The following is a 23,940-nucleotide window of genomic DNA, read 5'->3' on the forward strand; positions in this document are numbered from 1 at the left end:
ATAAGGAATAAGAATTTATAATGTATTAAAGAAAAGTAGTGGATAAGAGGGTGTTTGGATAGGATTAAAATCTAGTCAAACTAGATTTTAATCATTTTTTTTTAGCTTTTTTAGGTGTTTGGTAAAATTAAAAAGAGTTTAAAAAAGTTAAAAGTAGATTAAAAAAAGTAAAAATTGAGAAGCTGGATACCCTCAGTTTTTTACTTTCTAGATTAAATTTTTTTTTTTTTGTTTTGACCAAAACATTTATCTTTCTATCCCTTATATTTTTCTTCTAATTTCAATAATACACTAAATTTTGTAGCCTTTATTGATTTTTCTTTCTTTTTCTTCCTGCGTTTTGTTTTTTATCTTTTCCCTCCAATTTTCTCTTCATCTTTCTCCTTCATTTTCAGAGAATCCATCATTACATAAGAAAATACTCAAAACTTTTATCGTCAAATCGAGTGGTAAGTTCTTCTTTATCCGTTCATATAGAATCTCTGCATGCTATTTAAATTTTAAAAATTGATTTTTCTTAATAATTTGTTTCATTCTTAAAAATTTTATGTTGTTTACAAGCTTGCAATGTTAATATAATACTATATTTATATAAAAAATATCTTAAAATTTTTATTTTTTAATATTTAAAAATAAAAAAATAACTTATACTTATAAATTGATCTGGCATAATCACTTTATGTTGAAAGTGTATTTAAATAGAAATTATTTTTGAAGTATTAGAATTAAAAATCATAAATAATTCACGTTATTATGTGTGAACAACTTTAATGATATTTAAGTCATTTTGACAACAAAAAAGTGATTGACAACACTTGTTTACCAAACACATCAACAATTTTTTTTTTAGTTTCAGCACTTTTATCCAAACACTTATCTGCTTAATTTAAAAACACATATTTTAAGCTTTTAATCACTTAAACTAAAAAATAATTTTTTTATTCCTATCCAAACGAGCTCTAAGTTAAGTGGCATGCTAATTAAAGTCAAATATTAATATTATATTCGTTACATACCATTCAAAACTGATATTGCTTTCTCTGTCTCAAAATATTTGACTTTTTTTTTTCAATTCTACCTTATCATTAATTATTCTAAAATTAATAAAGATTAAATACGAAACATAATGTTTTTTAATAATTACATGATTGTTTTTACACATATAAATTTAGTTAGAGATGGGGAAGGCGGAGAATATTAACGACCTAATATTTTTTAATTGTGATAGTATAATAAAGTAAAATATGAAACTTAAATCTTTTTGCAATTACATGATTATTTTGTTCGTATTATTTAATTAGCGATACGTGGTTGGGGGTTAGAATTTTTGTCTTATTTTTTATTTTAAAAAATCGAGATTGGGGGGGTAGAATTTTTTTTTTAATGCTTATTAAAAAATAATATGATAGTTCAATTTTTTTATTAAGGTTATGTGAGTAATATGATTTAACATATGAAGCAATTAAAAATAATATTTTAATATTATCTGCGCATTGTACAGGTACATATACTAGTTATTATAAAAAGGAAAAAAAAGTTTGTTTTTTATACTACAATCTAATAAATTCCCTTTTCCCCTTCTTTTCTTTTTTTCTTTTTTCTCTCTCTTTGTTTCCATTTTTGTGCAAAATTTTCACTTTACACCTTCTGGTACTTACTTGCAGATCGAATCTAGATTTTTCTTTTTCAAGGTACTCTTTTAGTTTCTGACATACCTGTACTTTTTACTTCAATAGTTGTACTTTCTTCTGTGTTTTTTGTTTTTTCTTATGTGAAATTCAGTGGTTTAATTTATGAAATTGTTGTACTTTATGCTTCAATAATTGTACATTTTCTTGAGTTTTGCTTCTTTTTTTTTTTGCTTTGATTTTTTGTGAAATTTTGGTGTTGTTCTGTGTGCTTCAACAGTTGTACATTTTTCTGGGTTTTGCTTATTTTATTTGATTTCTTTTTCTGAAATTCAATGCTATAATTTATGAAATAATTGTACTCTTTGCTTCAATAGTTGTACATTTTCCTATTTTTGCTTTGAATTTTGTGTGAAATTCTGTGTTGTACTGTGTGCTTCAACAGTTGTACATTTTTCTGGGTTTTGCTTATTTATTTGATATATTTTTTAAATTCAGTGGTTTTATTAATGAAATAGTTGTACTCTGTGCTACAATAGTTGTACATTTTCCTGAGTTTGCTTTTTTACTTTGAATTTTTTGTGAAATTCTGTGTTGTACTGTGTTCTTCAGTTGTTGTACATTTTTCTGGGTTTTGCTTATTTTATTTGTTTTTTGTGAAATTCAGTGTTTTACTTTGTGAGATTGTTGTACTGTGTGCTTAAACAGTTGTGCATTCTTCTGAACTTTGTGTTTTTGCTTTGATTCTTATGTTAAATTCAGTGTTTTAGTTTCTGAGAGAGTTGTAACGCGTGCTTCAATAGTTGTGTTTTTTTTTTTTTTTGGATAAACAACATTAATCTCAGCAATTTGGAGCTTGATTACAGAAAATCTGACATATTTTTTGCATAATTATTGCAAATTTCTATTTTGGGTTTGGTGAGATACATAATTAGTTCCCGATACATTCAATGAAGATACATTTCTTCCTTTGTAAAGATGCATAATTAGCTCCCTATACATTTTTTCCAATTTTTGATCTGTCGAGATACGTAATACATCCAACGAATATACATATTTTCCTTGTAAAGATACATAATTAGCTCCCCGATATATCCAATTAAGATATATAATTAGTTGGGATTTTTGTAATTACTCTGTAAGTGTGAAAATTTGTGAAAATATGGTAAGTTAAGGTGTATATTTATGTTATTTTTCATTTTTTTTGTATAATGGTGTTGTATGGGACACTTTCACACACCTCAATTAAATTTACGAGATACCTGTCAGCCAGGTAGCTCTATCCACAAGGCTAGAACAGGACAGATGAGTAGAATCATGTAATGTTTTTGTACTTTGTGCTTCAATGGTTGTGCATTTTTCAGTTTTAATTTATGAGATTGTTGTACTTTGTGCTTCAATAGTTGTGCATTCTTCAGTTTTAGTTATTTATAGTTGTACTGTCTGCTTCAACAGTTGTGTATTCTCCTGCGGTTTTCTTTTTTTTTTTGAGGAGTCTTAATGGGTGTTTGACCATGAAAACTAGAAAAAAAATTCACTTTATTTGGAATTTTCAAAGTTGGAGTACGAACAAATATTTAGAATTTAATTGTAACTTTCTTAAAAACATAGAATATGATTTAAACATGAGATATGATTTAAATGGGGTTATTTTATGTAATTAAAAAAATTAGTATTATTTTTGGAAAAAAAATAATTAAAAACATTTAAAAAGTGAAAACAAGGTTTTTGGTTGTTTTCCAAATGGCATAATATCTAAACAAGACCTTTAACTTGACACCAAATTATAACTATGTCTTTTAACTTTGTCAGTGCACAAGTAGACCCTTTAACTATATAAAAGCAGAACAAAAAAACACTCCCATTCTGCAACTTACATGCATGGTGGATTAGTAATCCACTTAGATGCTGCCACCTAATAAAAAAGACACCTTATAACTATGACCTTTAATTTTGTCAGTGCATAAGTAGGCCCTTTAACTCTACAAAAGCTGAAAAAAAAACACTTCAATTCTACTTCTGACGCGCGTGGTTTTGAGTGTATACACGCATTTTGCTAGGTAGGATTGGAGTGTTTTTTTATTCAACTTTTTTTGTATAGTTAAAGGGCCTACTTGTACACTGGTAAAGTTAAAGATCATTGTTATAATTTAGTGTCAAGTTAAAGGTCTTGTTTATGCATTATGCCTTTCCAAATTCCAAATGCAACTTCAAGTTGCATTTGTAATTGTCATGGAAAAATGCTCATTTGCAAATAAAGTGAAAAGATTTTCGGATTCTTTTTTTAATGTTTTTTGATGTGTTTGTGTTTTTCCAGGGAGCGTTGTATCTTTCTTTGCTGGCTTCTCCGTGGGTGTCATCAACTTGTCAACTGTATGTCCAAGGGAGGCGCAGTGCAGCCTGGCATATCAGATGTTTTTAAGTAATATTATTATGCTTGATCAGTGCCGAGATGGGCAGCTTCTATGTGAAATTTCAGGAGCTGTTGGTTTTAAGCATACCGTTACTTTGCGTTATTATAGAAGTTGTAAAAGCTCTCAGTCCTGATGGTATAGTGTTACTCTTGTATTCAGTTTTCTTGCCGATGTTGTCCATGTGGTTATAGGCTAGTTTCTACTCATAATATATATGTGAAATCAAACAAGCGTGATTAATTCATGGCATACTAGATGAAGACAATACACAATTTCAAATCGCTGGTTGAGTTCTTTATTCAGCGAGTATTACTTTTGAGAAATTCCAATGTTGGTTTTGTGAGGTGATTTTCTATTTAAACTTGTTTTATAACGTTTTGCTGGTAATTAAATAAGATTTTGCCAAGTCTTTAGTTCGGATACAATTAACTTAGTTTTTCACTTGTACCAACCGAAAAAGGTTGAATTTTCAGTTGTTTAAAAATCAATTGAGCATAATCAATATGTTATATAAATATTAGGTGCTTTATTTTGACATTGTTACCCATCCCAACTTGTAAGTATTATAGCTAAATCCATAAATGACACAGTTTTCTATGTTTGCAGGTCAAGCACTTAATAGCTTTAGGACCGCAATCCCAGGTTCAGACAGTATTCTTACGCATTGGAGGCCAGAAGATGCTGATCCATGTGGTTGGAAAGGAGTGCAGTGTGACCTGAAGTTCAAGAGAGTTAAATCCTTGTGAGTACTGGTTGAATATGCCAGACTCTCTTACCCTTGTCGAGTACATTCTGTTAAATAGTGTCCTTTTTACAGAATTCTGGATTATCTGCTATCGGAGAAGTTCTTCCGATTTCCTAGTGTGGCTTACTTAGATGGTCCTTCACTTGCTTTCCTTGTGCTTTGACATCATTATTATTATTACTCTTTTTTTTTTTGAATATAGAAAAATCTATCTGGAGCCAACCTTTGTGCCAGCCGCAACCTTCGGAACATGGGGTAGATGAACCCAGCCCTCTACCCTTATCCAGTTAGCTACTGGAATTATTTCACTTGGCGCACTTGCGTTTTGACAATATTAATCATAGTTCTGTCATGCAGACACTTTTTATCTTTCTTCTCTGCTTCTTCTGGACGTTAAAGATGAAAACTAATACCTTAATTTTCATGATACTTCTATTAACTTGTCGTTCCTTCTTCTGAAGGAAGTTCATTTCTTTTGTGTGCTTTGACATTGTTAATTGCAGATTCTTTTTGCCTTTATTCTCTACTACTTCTTTCCATTTGCAGATAGTTAAATGTTTAATTTTCATCAAATTCTTTTCTCACTCGTCTTCCTTATGTTGCTAATTGCTTGCGGAGGTTTATCTCATTTGAACTGCTAAAGTGAGTGTTGTCTTGAATCATCCAGGATCCTCCCTAATCTCAGGCTAAGTGGGCCTATTTCGTCAGATATCGGGAAGTTAGACCAGCTTCAGTTTCTGTATGTTTCCCTTCCTATTCTCTTAAATGTTGATTTTAGCCTTTCTATGTTAACACATACGAAGATGCAGATCTCTTCATGGCAACAACTTCTATGGGACTATACCCCCTGAACTAGGAAATTGTACAGAGCTGAAATCTTTGTAAGTGGAATGTAGTTGTTCGATGTAACTTGCATATTTAGTTACTTCTATCATTTATCAAGATTCTGAAAGTTATCACTATTAAGCACTTTGGGAAAAGAAAGATTCCAACTTGTTTTACATGATATATTGCATCTGATAGGATTATAAGAAAATTAGATCGAGCCTTTTACGAGTCTTAGAAAGATTGGAGGTGTGTTGAGCTCAAAATATTGCAAGATAACTGAAAAAGGAAATGACTTGATGTGGCCTGTGTAATAGCTTTGTATACCGTCATTTTCATTATAAGAACCAAATTTGTTTAAACATGATCTAGGATTGCACAAAATGAATGTTTGATTGTTTATTCTACAATGCTTAAACATCCATGTAACTTAAATATTTAGCATTAAACATGGGAACTTCAGAGTTCAGTCAACAAATACTCTGTGCAGTTCAACGGAAAAAGGCATGCAGTTTTCAATAATGCACAGCATAGTCTTTGTTATAGTACTATTCTTGAAGTTAAGAATCTGTAGGCATAGTTTCTGTTCTGAAATGTTCAGGAAAATTCAAGGGATTATTTCTTTTTTTGGCATTGCATACAATTTGCTCTAAATTGTTCTTAATATACTGCGGAGTGCCGACTAATTTTAGCACTTCTAATCTCTTTAATTCAGATCTCTGCAGGCCAATTATTTAAGCGGATCGATTCCCGATGAGTTGGGGAACCTATCTAAGCTTGAGAGACTGTAAGCTTCTTTTATCTGAGGATGCCCATAAACATCGAATCTATTTTTACTTTCAGCACTTAATGTGCTGGAATAGTACTCCTTCCATTTCATCTTGTGTGGCACTATTTGAATGGGTAGAGAGTTTAAGAATAAAAGAAGTCTTTTATAACTTGTGGTCTTAAATGTGCCGTGAAATTTACGTCCTTATAACAGCATGTCATTAAGGGTAAAATCAAATGTTAAAAGTTAAATTGACATTCTTTTCGAAAGAGTCCAAAAGTAAAGAGTTCCAGATAAAGTGGGACGAAGGAAGTACACGTTTTATGGATTACTGTCAAAATCTTGGCTACTGGCTTCTCTATCTGTGATTTCTTTGTTCTCTTCATATCCATCTGTAGGAGACATGGTTTAATATGTTCTTTGCTCTTGAAACAGAAGCCATTTACTTGTGTCTTATTGATGGCTTTTTTCAATAGAGCCTCTTTAGGGAAATATAAGAAGAAAAGAAAAGGCATGTTAAAGGTTTTGCTTAAATTGTCATTATGTAACATGTGTGTGTGATGTTATTGCATGATGAAGTTGAACTTCCATGTAAAAAATGCTCCTGCTGCTCCCTTATCTTAAATGTACTTGGCAGAATTTTTTTTTTCTTCTATAGGTCTTAGCGATGATCTATGTATAAAAAAATAACCAAAGCACATTATGATAATTGCCAACTGGAGGTGGTTATAAATGCAAACCAACGGTGAAAGATGACAAAATGCCAGAAAACTTGGTGAGAATCTTCTGGGCTGTTATCGATTTTTAAAATAGGGAACTTTTTGGGCACTCCCCAGAGTCCACTTTGTGGGAATATATTGAGTATGTTGTTGTTGTTGGAACTTTTTGGGCTGTTTGAAGTCCTTTTTGAGGTAACAACTAAATATTGGCATGAAAGGGTGCCGAAGGAAAGAAATCCAATTAGAGTGAATATACAGTTAATGAAATCAATCAAAGTGGACAAAAATTCTTCAATCCTCTGGATTTTATGCTAAATTATGAAGAAAATCTACAAAAAGTTTTTTTTTTTTTTTTTTGGGGGGGGGGGGGGGGGGGGGGGGGGGGGTACGTAGATAAAACTTATTAGGAAGTGCACTAGCAGCATTGCAACTTGATAACAGAAAGTGCCCAAAATTTGCACCTAAATCATTCATTTTTTTGATCATGAAATAATTTTCATATTAATAGGGCGTAAAAAGTCTGTATAGAAGTAGTATATCAAAAGTAGAGAACCTCCAGTAGAACACGTTCTACTTTTCTACTGTTCTTCAAAAGCCACCCAATCTTCTATACCTTTTTTTTGGTTAAAAATCATTGTGGGAAGTTCTATTCATCTTTGCTCATTTTAAGTGAGCTATCTCAATTTGACATATGAGAATTGAGATACTAATCAAACTTAGTTAGTGCTCCGGCAAGTTAACCAAATTGATGTTGGTTTATCAACTTTGGCAGAGATCTTTCAAGTAACTCACTCAGTGGATACATCCCAGCATCACTTGGGAAGCTGACCAATCTATTCTTTTTGTAAGTGTTCTAGAACTTAACTATTAGTCTATATCTTTTTTAGGCGGGCTGTGGTGGGGTTGGACCTTTCATGTTAATGTTCTTGTTTAATGTTTACAGCAACGTGTCAGCAAATTTTTTGGTTGGGAAAATACCTGGTGATGGGCGCCTTGATAACTTTGGAAATGATTCGTAAGTCTCAAAGTTTTAAGTTCCTCCATACTGCGTCGATTTTAATTGTCGAAGCATCAAGGTCTGTTATTCTTGATCATTCTTTTCTTGATGAAACGTTGCCTTATCATCTAGTTAGTAGAGTACCATAAGTATACATGTCGATACTGTTTTTTTCAGTTCTCTAAAGTTTTGGTTCTTTTTATTGGTAATTCCTGTCTAAATGATCTTTACATCGGGTTTTCTATAATCTAAAGCATGGAATTTTTCTAAATTCCTATATTATGCTTTTTTTCCAACTATTTGTATTCAAAATACGTTGAAGGGCGTTGTAATCAGTGCTCGGATAATCTTGAGAACTTAGGTTTAATTCTCCGGTTCATTTTTTATTTATCTGATCCATCAGTTCTAAAGGTCTGTGACTGACAGGCAAGTGAATAGTAGGGTAGCATTTGGTGCCGGCCTTGTTCTTTATTTCATGATATGAGTTATATCCTTTCAGTTGTAATTGGCAACTTAAGCCCTTGCCACTTTTTTAATACGTGATTTTCGGATTCTTAACTTCTGACAGCTTTATTGGAAATCTTAAATTGTGCGGCCAACAAGTTAAGGTGGTGTGCGATGACAGTGGTCCTGCATCATCTCCTCATCCTTCAGGTAAATATGATATATGAGATGGGTCTGTTGTAAAGTCATCTTTGGATATTAAGTTGACTCCACATTTTATCTGTGAGAAGCCATACACTTGTATCTTTTCCTTCTCTGCTCTTCATGTTTACTTTTCTTTCTTGTGGATCGTGGTAACATACTAACATCCATCTGCAATTTTTTCAGCAGAAAACCAAAATAAGAAGAAGTATTCTGGTCGATTGCTCATAAGTGCCTCTGCCACTATCGGAGCACTGCTACTGGTGGCGCTTATGTGTTTCTGGGGCTGTTTCCTCTACAAGAGACTGGGTAAAAATGACGACAAAGGCCTCGCAGTGGATGTTGGTGAAGGTATTCATCGAGAACACATGCAGAAATTACTATTTTGAAGTAATTATTATTTTTTCCATTCTTTGATCCTTTTGGTTAAATATCCATATTCTTAATTCTTCAGATGCATCTATTGTGATGTTTCATGGAGATTTGCCTTACACTTCTAAGGATATCATCAAAAAGTTGGAGGCTTTGAATGAAGAACACATAATTGGTTTTGGGGGATTTGGTACTGTTTACAAGCTTGCAATGGACGATGGCAACATGTTCGCTTTGAAAAAAATTATTAAGGTGAACGAGGGATTTGATAGATTTTTTGAGAGAGAGCTTGAAATTCTTGGAAGCATAAAACACCGTTACCTGGTAAATCTGCGAGGATACTGCAATTCTCCAACATCGAAGTTGTTGATATATGACTTCTTATCCGGAGGCAGCTTGGATGAAGTTCTGCATGGTGAGATATTCTTCCACTGTTAATTGTCTTGCTGCTTATGGTAGGGTAAGGATATATGTTTATTTATGAATTTAGCACGTACACTTGGGTTTAGTGGAAATATGTTGGGACACTTTGCATCTAATAACATAAGGTCGATATATGCTGTAATATTGAGTAGTAATCGTTGTCGATGCTGTTGGTTGTCTTCCATTCATAGCTCTTCTTTGTTCTTTCTACCTTAGGTTATGCTGCTTAATGGCGTTAAATTGTGCTGCCACCAGGAATCAATAACATTTTGATAAATGACAATGTTAGATACTGTCACTGTAAACTAAAAATAATTAAACTGAGCAAAAGTAGCAAGCTGTTAAATGAACAGTGGAAATTATAGTACACTTTCCCGTAGGTGATAGAGTGCTCCTCCATTGTCGCAAGTTGTGCTAGCTCTGAATATTGTCTCAGGAGCTTGGAGTCAAGCCGATTGCCTGCTTGACTAGATCTCTGCCTCATAATACAAGTGCTTTTTTGAGTCTATTATACGTATGAAATTAGTAGACAAGTGTGCTGTGATGTTCTTCCCTTCCTTCCCCTCCCAACTTTATTCCCAAAAACTGAAAGGAATAGAGAGGTAAAACAAAGCAGTCTAACGTGCATGCATATCTTTGGATATAATAGATTTAACATGATTTTACCTTATCAAAAATAAAAAAAAAATGATGGAGTTTAACTTGGTAACTGAGCAACAATTAGTTTATGTCATTCTGATAGAATTCTTGGGGTGTCATTGATGCTTTGTGATGTTGCTATAAAACTTTGATTGTAGAACAAGAAGTTCTGTAGTTTTTCCTTCACAGGGCCGCCAGTTTACCATCTTGGGTGAGTTACAGAAGGGCACAACGAAAAGGGACCCAAGGCATGCCATATAAATGAGTTTTAACTAATTATATTCCATACTGAAATTAAAGAGAAATACAAGTCTTCAGAAAATAACAAATGACACATCACTATAAGTTACCAGTTTCAAAAAAAAAAAAAAGAAAAAAGAATGACACATCACAACTAAATTTTATGTAATAACTCGAATATTACAAAACACAATGGAATTTCAACCTTATGTTCTTGTTTGAGGAGTGGAACATGTGAAAATCCGAATGTAAGTGTCCATGCAATCCTACAAATTGTTGTTTTGGTGGTAAAAAGCTATGAGGAAAAAAAAAGAGGAATATCCTAAGCTAGTCCGTCCAATTTTTTACATTGCTTATGCTGTTGAGTGTTGAGGATCTTCTGTATTTGTCTTCTTGATTTCAATATGCTTTTCCAGTTAAAAAATGAAAAAAAGTTTTTAATATTCTATGCAGAGAGATCTGAGCAACTAGACTGGGATGCACGGTTGACTATAATCATGGGAGCTGCAAAAGGACTGGCATATTTACATCATGATTGCTCGCCTCGTATAATACACCGAGACATAAAGTCGAGTAATATTTTGCTTGATGGAAATTTCGAGGCTCGAGTATCTGATTTTGGACTGGCCAAATTGCTGGAGGATGAAGAGTCTCACATAACAACCATTGTAGCTGGCACATTTGGGTATTTGGCCCCAGGTATACACTTTCTGGCAGTTCAAACTTCAATTCTCTAAAGTATATGGAAATAATTCATGCTGATTGTAATAGTTGTGACCTGTGAGAGTGTTGTCTTGTTTTCCTATGTTTGTAATCTAGTTTCAATTCTTTTTTAAGTACACAACAATCTGAACGTGTTCCTCGTTTGATACTTCTTTTCCTTGGTGGATTCAAGGAAAAAGCAAAGAGTGTCATGTGTGTTGTGTAAGCTAGATTTGGAAAAGGCCTATGGTCACGTGAATCGGAGATTCCCAGATTACATTATTCTACATGGGATTTGGGGTAAATGGAGAAACTGGATCTACTTTTGCATCTTCTTCAGTGAGGTTTTCTGTCTTGGTGAACTGCAACCAGTGTGATCTTATTGGGAGCTCGAGGGTCTTAGACAAGGGGATCCTCTCTCACCAATGTTGTTCATTTTAGTAATGGAAGTATTGAGCGGAATGATGAATAATATTGTATTGGAAGGACACATAAAGCGTTTCAATGCTACAGTTGGGGCTGTTGGAACATTCGCGTGTCATTTGTTGTTTGCAGATGACACCTTGTGATGCATATGGGATCCGATTCGGTTATTTAGGCTAAGTTCTCAAATGGTTCCAGGTGGTGTCAGGCCTTAGAATTAATCTGAGGAAGTGAAATTATTCCTGTAAGAGAAGTGGATGACATTGCCTCTGTAGCTTCGATTTTGAATTGCTGGGTTGGGACCATCCTGACTACCTATCTTGGATTACTGTTAGGCACCTCGAACAAGGATCTTTCAGTGTGGAAAAGATCCAAAGGAACTTCCGTTGGGACGTAGTGGATGGGGCATCGAAATTTCACTTGGTGCGGTGGGGGACTGTCACATCTCCTAAAAAATGAGGAGGTCGAGTAATCAAAGACTTAAAGGTTCTTAACAAAGCATAGCTGGGCAAATGGATTTGGAGATGTGGGGTAGAGGTTAATGCTTATTGGAGAGGGGTGATAGTTGATAAATACGGGGCAACGGATGGGGGTTGGATAACTAGAGACGTCACCATGCCTTTCGGGTGTGGTTTGTGGAGGAATATCATGAATGGATTAGATGATTTCTGTGTAAATATGTCATCCAAGGTAGCAGATGGGGGAGAGTTAACTTTCATAGGTGGTATAGGGATATCCAAAGATGAATTTTCGAGTCTCTACATAATAATTTGCGAAAGAGATTTGACAATCCAGCATATTAGGGGGGACACAAGGTGGAAACTTTCTGGGACTTGTGATTTAGGAGGGACTTTAATGACTGAGAGGTGACTGAGTTTCAAAAACCGTTGGCTCTACTTCATAAGCACGTTACAATGTTGAATCAGCCCGATACTTTGGGGTGATTTGGGGAATAGATGTTCTTTGTCTTGTCTTTTTATGAGAAACTTTTGGTTACAGATGGGTATTCCTTGTAACACTAGATAGATTCCAAATGTGCTGAGAAAAAGGTGTGTTTTTTAACTTGGCTAAGCTAGTAGAGGGGTGATCTTGGCGGCGAAAAATCTTAGAAACTGGAAGGTTGGTGTCAGTTGGTGTTATATGTGCAAAGAGCCGCGCGAAGACACGGATCATCTTCTTCATTGTGGTCTAACCATGAGGTTATGGTGGGATATGGTGGTTTGACACTTCTTGGACTATGTTACGCACTGTGAAAGAGTTGATGTTCAGTTGGAAGACCGGGAGAGGGAGAAAAGAATGTTGTTCTAATCGTGTTAATGTGAGTGGTGGGGAGAGATTGAAATAGGAGAGTCTTTTGAAGGGATACAGTCGAGTTTTTCCTAGTTGAGAAGTAGTCTCCTATCCCTTATTTTCTTTTGGTGCACTCATAGAGCTCCTAATTGTGTAGAAGACTGGGTGGAGTTTGTAGAGAACCTTTTGTTTTTGTAGACTCTACACCTTTTGGTATTTCTCTCGTTTACGACCAGTTTTATGGCCATGTTTATGCATGAAAATACTTTACCTGATTAAAAATAAATAAATCGCAGAAGGGTCGAGAGGATGGTTCGAATATTGAAGCTTCTTACACACTGTGGTGAATGCTATCTTCTAGTCTGTTCATATTTTTTTGTTGTTTATGTGACGTCTTGATATTCCTTTATTTTCCAGAGTACATGCAGAGTGGTAGAGCTACAGAAAAGACTGATGTGTATAGTTTTGGAGTTCTGGTTCTTGAAGTAATAAGTGGGAAACGGCCCACTGATGCATCATTTATTGAGAAGGGCCTCAACATTGTTGGCTGGGTATGTTATGTCACTAATTTCTTGTTGCCTGGGTTTATTCAAATTTGTACTCTCTTTATTTGGAGTCCTGACATTGTGTTGAAGAGTAGGCTAACTTATCAAAAGCAAACAAAAGAGTTGCCTACTTTTTAATGGGCAATGTCCTCCCTCCTCCAAAAGAAAAAGAAAAGAACTCTATTACTCGAAGAAGGGGCTGCATTTTGTGAACTTGGTTTCCGGAGTTATCACATTCGATCTTATGTCTTATTTCCATAATGCAGTTGAATTTTCTTGCTACTGAGAGTAGACAACGGGATATAGTTGATCCACATTGTGAACGGGTACAAATGGAGAGCTTGGATGCACTGCTTTCAATTGCCACACAATGTGTCTCTTCAAATCCGGAGGAGAGGCCCACCATGCACAGAGTTGTGCAGATTCTTGAATCTGAAGTCACGACACCTTGCCCCAGCGACTTCTATGATTCGAACTCTGATTGAATGTTGTAACTAAGTTGGAAGAGAATTTGATGTGGATTGTGCATCAGCTGCCTCATGCAACAAAAACGAAGAATGATAATAAGGGGATCAAGATCTGCAACAATTAGCAGTGTATTCTTGTTTAGTCATTCTGTCTGCAGATTTGCCAATTGCCAATAGATAAGAAAGGCCATCTCAACTGTCATCATGCTTCAAGTCATGGGGTTTGGTGTGCTTTGTTCAATTTTTCTGTTTCATCATTTTTTTTCTCCCTCTGCATCGAGCTTTTCCGTTTCCCCCTGGCTGTATGGGGATTTGTATGGGTGGTATCGGCAACCAAGGCCCTCTTTTCTTGTTGTGTTTCCTCCTGGCTGTATGAGGATTTGTATGGGTGGTGTGGGCAACCAATTCCTTCTTTTCTTGTTGTATCTTCCTTCGTGTTTTCTTTGTAGTCTTTTCTTTTAACTGTATATGAAATGATTAAATTGACTTGACATCAACCATTTCCGATATTGATCTCATTTTGTATATTGTAATTCACCACAATAATTGATATATGAGTTGGCTTAAAGTCTTGATTTCCCAGGATACTGTTTGTACTTTGTATTGAATGAATGTGAGTGTAGTTGTGATATTAAAGTATTTGGCCAAATACATAGGTAACCCCTCAAACTTGTCTCAAACTGCCAAGTAGACACAATAATTTTGAGGCTAAATTAGATATCTATTCCTGGCAAGCCTGGTGAACCATAGCAGAGTGCATACTTCTCACTCAATTTTAGATTCATGAGCACCTTTCCTTCCCCTCCAATAGGGGCAGAATGGGGTATATGTAAAGTCAAATCTGATATTCATGTGTATATATTGCATATTGAACTCCTTTGGTACAACTTGAGAATCTATTGGTTTCTGCTTTCCACAATATAATTGATCTGTTCCACGTCATTAATCGAGCAGAAGCGAGCGCATTTCTGCAACACATTTTTCAAGATGCATCAACTGATTAGGTAGGAGGAAGATCAGCGAGCACACCATCCATGACAAGTTTGAAGGACTAATTATTTCGCCTAAAGCATATTTTTTTGCGTTGCAGGAAGTATGAAATGTCAAATTGAACAACGTTTAAGGTGCTGATAACATGCTATTTATAAGGTATTATTTGGATTCAACAACCAATCATCGTATGCTTGTCATAAATGAAGTATTTAAGTTTCTTATGTAATTGCAAATACATGTAAATGCTGGAAAAAGGGGCATATATAAAGGTACAAATGTTCAACTAAATTGTTGAAACACAACACTGTAATGTTCAGAAATGATGGAGTTCCTTTCAGGCAACCTTTGACTGCACTTTAGGAAGAAAGCTATGAGCTAGTGACACAACACGATTCCTTAGGCTTTTTGCCAGAGAAAGCTCTGGCTTCTGTACACTATTTATTAGCCATCGATATTCAGACAATGTGTTTTCTGGCAATGGTTCTATCAGTTCACATTTAGCCAAGATATCAGATGGAGGGACTCCAGCAATGAGGTTTGTCTCAAGTTTTGGTCTACCCTTAGTAAGCTCTTCGGAGACTTTAATCGGGGATTCAAGGGCGTTAGGTGAAGCACCTGGGACAACGTCGCCTTTGAATCTTTCAGCTTGCAAGCAGAATTCTATCCACTGATGCACTACTGGTGATGGTCCTCTAACTCTTCCACCAATTTGATCAGTTGCAACTCTTGAAGCAGCAGGTATTGCCTGAGATATATTTTACGTTATTTGTAGAAGAAATGATCCGATGTACAACAGATCTCTATACTAGCTGCATTTTATACTAGATATTACTTTAAATTATTTCTACTGCAAACGCGTTCGAGAGATTTTAATAGTTCACAAATCTATTCAGTCTGATCTGACAACTATAACGAACAAGAATTTGCAAAAAAGGAAAAACAAAGTGCTACATAAAGGTCATACTAGGGAGTAGGATCTTTGAGAAACGGCAACCACGGGAGGGGGAGGGATCTAGTGAGAATAATATATGTACAAAACTATTAATATTAAGGGTTCATGAGACATTAGACAAGCTATCTGAAATAGGACCTTCACTAATCGGAGAATGATGCAGTTTGTGACGGTAACAGAAAAGTGTGCCGTGACTGAAGCGTGTCTCTTTTTTTCTTCTGTCTAGATTTAGCCAAATTTCTCAAAACAGGTGAGTTTTTCCTACACTTGCTGTTTTTTCATCTTCACGTTATTGAAGCATTTATGGAACCTACTTTAAAAACTGAGTTAATGGCCCAAAATACACCTGAAGTATCACGATTTGTTGAGTTTCGGACCTAAACTATCACATGTGTGAGTTTCTTACCTGAACTATCACCAACTAGTTAGCAAAACATACCTAAACTATCGATGGTTCACTTTCCCTACCTGAAAGTTCAGGTACGAAACTCAAACAATTAATAGTTTAGGTGTGCTTTGTTAACTAGTCAGTGATAGTTCAGGTAGAAAACTCACACATGATAGTTCAGGTATGAAACTCAAAAAACTGGAATACTTTAGGTGTTTTTTCCACCTTTCACTCTTAAAAATTTCAGGCACATAAAAATTTAAAGACATTTTACTCGTCTGGACATGTATACTCCAAATGCTGACATTAAAGAGTGAACCGAAAAAAAAAAAAAAATAGCTAACAAAATCGATTCAAAGGAAGAAGATAACAAAAGATTAGGCGAAACATTAGAATGTATGCATATGGAGATAATTCCGGACATACCCAGAAATCAGCCCACAGACTAGCACCAGAGTTGGGAACAACAACAGCAATATTTGACAACCGCTTCGCAGCAGGAATAACATCATTACTCCATCCAACAGCTACCCATACATCTCCAGCTCCAAAGGCTTTAAGATAGTGGCAACTATCAAATAGCCGAACCTGTCGAGATATACAAATACTGAGCAAGAAATCTATTTGGAACATTACTTTGCATGTAAATATAGGTCTCATATCAAAATTATAACATCCATGAATTCACTCTTAAAAGGATTTTATATCAGTCAACATATCAATCATTTGAAATCCTAACATATGTTCGACTTAGAAGATAAGGACTCAATCAATCAACTCTTTTCGATAATCAAGTACACAGTTTAACCATCAGAATTGTGATGTTGCAGGTCTCTGCATCCTTACACATTCAGTTCCTCTTCCAGACAGTGTGGTAGATTTTTTGCTCTTTTTTATTTTTTTTTATTTTTTAGAAATAAAGAAACACTTGAAGCCCATTCATTATAGTGGAAGATTCGTCGGAAACAGACAGGACAAACCACAGAAATTTGAAAATTTTCAGTTCAAAGAACAAAAATTACACCCCCAAATCAACCTTTCATAAGTACAAGCATAGACAATTTCAAAGATTTCCCGTAACTTACCTGTTTAACAAGTGATGCAAGATTCTTTTGCACAGCCTCTCTCCCACCAGCGACTTCAGACATGTCCATTGTGTTGTATGATGCTCCCATGTACCTTAACACTGCACCCACAATCTCTCGTGGTGAATCAACCATTGAAATCCTTCCAGCAAGCTCAGGTCGCCATAGATCGGCCCAGTCCTGCATAAGTGGTTTACAACCCCTGTGTAAGCTAGCTGTGACACAAAGTGTAACATTATGAAGATGACACGAACAACAAGATACTCGGAATCTGTTAACTTCAACACTTGTTCAACATGAGCAAGTCCAAGACAAATGAATAACCTGTATAATGTAGCTGATAAGTAAAAAGTAAAATTATGCAATAATATTCATATTTTCACTGGGACAGCATTCGACAACAAGGGGTAACAAGATGCTAACAAGGAAAATGGCGTAAAAGTTAAGTACTGCATGTTGAAGAAATGCACAAGAAATGTTGGAAGAAAACAGAAGATGCTGACTAGGAAAATGGCGTAAAAATCAAGAACTGCATATTGAGGTTACTTCCCATTTCCCAATGGATGTTTTGTTCAAGGAGTTTCTATTGATTTCTATCCAAAAGTGGAAAAACACACAAAAAAGGAAAAAAAGAAACAAAACAAAACAAAACAAAATAGAGGAAAGCAGAAAACAAGGATAACAGAAGCTATTGTAATATAATAAGCCCATTCGCTTATGTGATAATCACGCCAAGGAGATGTATCTCCCATGGTAGAAAGAGAAATGAATTTGGAAATTTCACTGTATGGCACTGGCACATGTTCGGTTGGACATTGAGAGGAAACCCTCCACAAAGTTGTTTGTGCCTCGCTGAAAGCATAGTGAGCTAATGCCAATAGACTTGATAGAGCCGATACTAGACTTTTAGTCACTGGAACAGAAGAACAGTTTCAAAGGAGTGCAGTAGAAAATACTGTTAATGCTGGTGATTACAGCTGGAAAGATGATATGATTGATTTGAAATTGCAAGCAATGCGCATAAAAGGAAAGACTCAGGACTCATCGTTTCACTTTTAAAAGAGACACTCTCAATTTAAAGACAAATTACCTCTATCGGAGCCATTTTACGCTTTTGAAATTCACTTTTCTTGTAAGCTATCACTATGCTTCCCCATCTATATGGAGCCGCCCATATTTTACCATTGATTTGAAATTGCAAGCAATGCGCATAAAAGGAAAGACTCAGGACTCATCGTTTCACTTTTAAAAGAGACACTCTCAATTTAAAGACAAATTACCTCTATCGGAGCCATTTTACGCTTTTGAAATTCACTTTTCTTGTAAGCTATCACTATGCTTCCCCATCTATATGGAGCCGCCCATATTTTACCATTAGAATCGAGTTTCCCTTCATCACTCCTGCGCAAATATACCTGGCATTATTTTAAGTTTAAGGGAACTATCAAAGGAATTTGAGTACGAAAAAGATGCCAAAGTAAATAAGGTGATGCTTCCAATACAGGACTGTAGAAGAGACAAATCTTTTTTTCTTTTTTTTTTCCACAGAAGAGTCAGTTCGGTAATATAGACTTAACCAGCAGGCATGTAATATTTGGTCAGACATAAGGTATCATTGAAATAAAATAAATAAGGGCATCAAAACAAAGTGCCTCCTGTGTGAGGTTAAGGTGATGGTCAACAAGATGCAACAACTCTTTTCTTTTTGATAAAAATGTGGTGTCTTGCGCCAGCTTGCACACAACTCGACTAATTCTAAGGGGGCACTAGATAACTATATCCACCAAGGCTTTGACATATGGAAGAAATCACCTAACATTTATTGAGATTTGAACTTGAGACCTCTTGGTGCTAAACCAACTTCATTGACCAATAGGCCATACCCTTGGGCCCCCTATGATCTACAAAATGATGAAGTCGGTTTGGGGACCTTCCAATAGAGTTATTTAAGTGTGCTATTTCTTGCACTCTCTTTCTACATCACTCCAGGTATGACAGTGTCGAAAGTTTTGTACATTGCTGCAACATATTACAGCCTGGCATGAACATAGGAAATCGTAGATATATGCAAAGTAAAATTCATTTAAGATATTTCTAATAGCTAAGAAGTTTTCATCTTAAGTATAACATGGACAATTTGCATAGCATTGAAGTGACCCTAATTTTCATGCAATCATTGATTTAAGAGACAAAGGCATCACCAATGACATAAATGCTATGATTTCAAACCAAAGATAAATTTCAACGCCTTTTTCAGTTTTCAGCCTCAACAGTTAATTTTCGTTGGAACAAGGCAATCTGGCATTCCTGAGAATGAGACCATCTTTTTAGAAGATGATACAACGAAAGAGGGAAAAAAAAAAAAGGGGTAAAGACAACACTTGGAATGCTACCGACACCCTGAACATTATGCAAATGTTACTCCTCATAATAAAAGAAGAAGATAGTTTTTACCTTCCATTTCTCACTTAAATTCTCAAACCAATCTTGATCTTCTAAACCGTCCATCGGCTCAATTAACCTCTTCTCAATGGCATAACTGAGCCACGTATCACCAAGAGTGACAACATCAGCTGCCAGAGCAGACTTAGCATTAATTTTTCCTTTTTGTAAAGGTATACAAAGTTCATGAAAGATGTCTTGCAGGCTTTGACGAAACTCAGAACGTAATTTCACTCTCTTCCCTTGCGATCGCATGAAATCCTACACATCAATGAGGAAAGAGACATATACTTGAGATGTATGATTGTGACATCATATCAGTGATAATTGGATAAGTTTATTAGACATATTAAATAACACACTTCCAGTTAACTATTCTTTCTTTTGTCGTCGTGTAACAATGAACAGAGTTCTCATCCCATAGTTAACAAATTAAACTAAATTACTTATAGTTATAGTTTTGCTTCTTAACGAGGTGAACAGATGCACATAAAATAAGTGTTTTAGAGGGGAGCACAGGGAAAGACCTTGAACAGGAGCTGATATCTAGAAATATCCTAAAGTTAGAACTCGGGATCATTTTCAAACTATAGCATCCACATTGGCAGAGTACCTCAAAAGCACTGTAACGTGGATTTCATTCTTTAGTGAACTGGATATAATATCAAACAAAAGAAGATTGAAAGAAGTACATAACCGCTAGGATTCAAATGACAAAACGCTTATTAAAGCAGTGGAGAACCGACATATTTAGAAGTTCCTAGTACTTTTGGATCGAGTTGGCAATGTGGACATCATTGTTACAACAGCTTTTCTCTTGTTTTTCCTTTTTCGAGCATATTAGTCCTACATTGTTCTATAGAAGAGAGTTATATCAAACCATCAAATAATTCCTTTTTGACTAAAAATTTCTTACTATCCAAACTAGAACTTTACAGATCAGTAACCTCCGTAATCCAATGTGCACATCAGTATGAAAACAAATAATTTTGATGTCGGAATTTAAAAACAAACGAAGAAGATAATACCAATCTATTTACTTGTTTTTCTTCCATCCCTTTTAATTTGGTGTTCTGCAAACAAACTAAAATCCTAGTATTCTTCCCCCATTTACTACTCTCATCTTTTCTATGCTGCAATTCAACCAACTATTACAGTATTTCTTGTGTAACTTGCAACCTTGAAGCCACCGAATTCCTTCTTTTTCTCCACCGGAATAACTCTTTTCCTTGATTACACACACACCAAATTTATTTTGCAACTAAAGTTGAGTAGCATCACAATAAATTTGCGACAAGAAGCTATAATCTACACTGGTGGCACACAAATTACTTATATGTCCAACAAAAGAACTCACTGGCCAAAACAGGTGTAAATAGTATGGCAAGAGAAGACCAACATAACATCATAATTTCTCGTTGAACCTACATTCGAGCTTATTAACACAAAATACAACCTTTACATCATGCAAGGTCCGAAATAATCATACCGTGAAAGTAAAAAAGTGAGATATCGAGCAGAGTAGCAGACCTTGAGCCATACAGGAGGAAAAGAGTCACTAAGAGAAACAACTCTTAGAGGTACAGTCAAAGCATATGTCTTAGACTTCCATTTCTCAAATGCTGCTTGAAGTTCTTCATCGACATCCTCCACATTTTCCGATTTTTCAACTCCAGTGCCTATTTAAAAAAAGTCCATGGCAACATAAGAAAAATAAAAAAAGTAAAAAGAATAAAGAGAGAGAGAGAAGAAGAAGAAGAAGAAGAATCATAAGCAACTTGACATTTATATACTAATACTATCAAACGCCAATAGCAAAATGAGTACAACGCCCAATAACACTAAGAAGAACAACATTAAATGCAATAAACAAGAACAACAATGATAATTCATACACTCTCTCTGTGGTAAACCTTCGACAAGGTACTTGCATTTTCTCCGCTTAGTATTCTGTACGACAAACCTGTATTCTAGAAAACAATTCTCAATTCGCTGTTGAGTTTCACCTACAATTTATTTGCTCTCTTTGTCCACAAGGAAACAACTCCTTTATTTACATACTACTCCTTCCGTATTTGTTTGTTGGTTTTGACTTGACGCGAAGTTTAAGAAAGTAAACACTTTTGATTCTTGCGATCTTAAACTAAAGATATGTAAAATGTATCAAAATGTCCTTTAATCTGGTCGTCTTAAACATCCCATATCGAAAATTGAAACTAGAGAGTAGCCAAAAAAGGGAAGATGTTTCTTTTTGAAGCAGACTTGAAAGGAATGTAAAATAAACAAATTGAATTGGAGGACTATATGACATCACATTCATCCGGATACACGATTCAGGATGTTAATTCGACATATATGTTACTTATATATGCTTAGTGAAATTGAAATAACATACTACTAGTAAGTAGGGTAAAATTGGAAAATTAGTTTGTCAGAATTATCACATCATAGTGTAATGAAAATCAAATTCTTAGCAACTATGAAAGTTGTACAGAAACGCCAAACATTTTTCTTGATAAGCAGTGCAAGGTAAGGCTGCGTACAATAATCCCTCATGGATCAGCCCTTCCTTGACCATGCATAGTGGTAGCTTTAATACACCGGGCTTCCCTTTTTAACCTTGATTCTCTGCCATCTTTCACGCATCTCAGCTAATTTCATGAGATACATGTCACGTCTAACTAATTACACGGGATACCCGTCACCTCTCACCAGCAAGAGTTACCAAGCTAGGACAAAAAATGCCCAAAATTGTACACCAATTCAATTTTGTCCTAAATATAGGGATGTTCAAAAATCGAACCAACCAATAAACTGAACCGATAAAAATGTTATTGGTTTATTGTTATTGGGTTAATGGATTAACAATTTTTTAAACGGTTTTATATAAAAAAAAATTATTCAGTTATTGGTTCAACTTCGATTTTTTCTTACTGAGTTACTTATTATATAAGTCTCTTTAATTTCTACAAACTAACAAATTCATTCAATTTCCTGAACTAATATTCAGAAGATTTTTGTAAATTAAAATACATCATTTAGGATTATCTGCAACTAAAATTCAGTTTCTTTTCATCTTAGTTGCTACTATTTCTATTTTAAGAGTATTTTCTTATCGGTTAAACCAAAAACCAGATCGTTAAAAGGACTAAAAATCAATAAACCAAAAATCGATAAAAAGTATCTTATTGGTTTTTTATTGGTTTACTCCCTCTATTCCTTTTTAACTGCTCCCCCTCCTTTATCACGAGTCAATTTAACTAAGTTTCAATGCTAAACTAGATTAGATTAATTTATTTTTTTAAAACTAAAATTTAGATATTCAAAAACTACATGAAAAGTGTTATAAATTACAATTTCCCCTTTTCAATTTGATTAAGATGATGGAGGGAGTTACATATTTGAAAATCGAAAATCAATAAACCAAACCGATAATGCATAAAACCGAAATAAACCGACCAATACACACCCGTACCTAAACACACTCAACCCATTATTATCCAAAAAAAAAAAAAAAAAAAGACTGAATTCTTCATAAAAAAGGCATTACCTTTAGATTCTTGTTCTTCTTGAAGCTGAGTTACACAAGTGTCTCGAGGGTGAATCTGAGTTGAAGCAAAAGCTGAAAAGGCGAAAAGGGTCGAACCCAAACTAAGAAATACAATAGTTGAAACAGCAATTCGACGAACAATTTCACGTGAAACTGGAAAATTCCGGTGAACGGTAACTGCAGAAGCTCGAATGGAGAGCTTAAGCTTCTTGTGGAAATGGAAAGTTGAAGAATTTTTGGGATTAACAATGCGAAGAGAGGTGAAATTTTGTGTAGAGCTATGAAGAATTGGGATTGGGAGAGAAAGTGAAAGCAAAGACATTCTTCTATGTAAAAACAAATGCCACTGTGGATGAAACATTTTTTGCGAAAAATAAGTAAATATACATTTTAATTTATCATATTTACACAAATTCTTACTCGTAATTCCAAAAATCAACTAATTGGTTACATATAGAAGAGCTAATTATATATGTCGATAAATCCAATTAAAAAAATTTATCAGTTGAATATATTATGTATCTTGACAGATCCAAAAAAAATATATTGAGAGTTAATTATGTATTTTTACAAAGAAAAAAATAAATTTTCATTGAATGTAAAAAGAGTTAATTATGTATCTCGATAGACCCAAAATTAAATGAGATTTTCTATAATTAATTGAGCTAACATTCAGTTCAAGCTTTA

General features: G+C 34.7%; 2 protein-coding genes across 3 annotated transcripts; one reads left to right on the forward strand and one right to left on the reverse strand.

Moving 5' to 3' along the window:
• Positions 1-1,529: 1,529 nt before the first annotated feature.
• Positions 1,530-14,428, forward strand: LOC107849791 (LRR receptor-like serine/threonine-protein kinase FEI 1). Of its 2 annotated transcripts, none has more exons than XM_047409732.1 (14): positions 1,530-1,691; positions 3,946-4,177; positions 4,649-4,784; positions 5,455-5,526; positions 5,597-5,668; positions 6,328-6,399; positions 7,873-7,944; positions 8,044-8,115; positions 8,666-8,751; positions 8,929-9,093; positions 9,197-9,529; positions 10,870-11,115; positions 13,249-13,382; positions 13,643-14,428. In XM_047409732.1, exons 2-14 carry the CDS (start codon positions 4,081-4,083, stop codon positions 13,859-13,861), a joined length of 1,776 nt encoding a protein of 591 aa, XP_047265688.1. In that variant the 5' UTR covers positions 1,530-1,691; positions 3,946-4,080; the 3' UTR covers positions 13,862-14,428. The 2 variants fall into 2 exon arrangements, with proteins under 2 accessions (XP_047265688.1, XP_047265693.1); XM_047409737.1 differs by having other exon boundaries at positions 1,550-1,691; positions 8,932-9,093.
• Positions 14,429-14,998: 570 nt separating this feature from the next.
• LOC107849780 lies at positions 14,999-23,614 on the reverse strand. The gene is made up of 8 exons (XM_047409739.1): positions 23,254-23,614; positions 21,234-21,382; positions 19,716-19,964; positions 18,634-18,676; positions 18,352-18,443; positions 17,262-17,441; positions 16,603-16,764; positions 14,999-15,581 (listed from the first exon to the last, which is right to left on the reverse strand). Exons 1-8 carry the CDS (start codon positions 23,612-23,614, stop codon positions 15,171-15,173), a joined length of 1,647 nt encoding a protein of 548 aa, XP_047265695.1. The 3' UTR covers positions 14,999-15,170.
• Between the last annotated feature and the right edge of the window lie 326 nt (positions 23,615-23,940).

This window comes from Capsicum annuum, chromosome 1 (genome assembly GCF_002878395.1).
Source record: "Capsicum annuum cultivar UCD-10X-F1 chromosome 1, UCD10Xv1.1, whole genome shotgun sequence".
Lineage (NCBI taxonomy): Eukaryota > Viridiplantae > Streptophyta > Magnoliopsida > Solanales > Solanaceae > Capsicum > Capsicum annuum.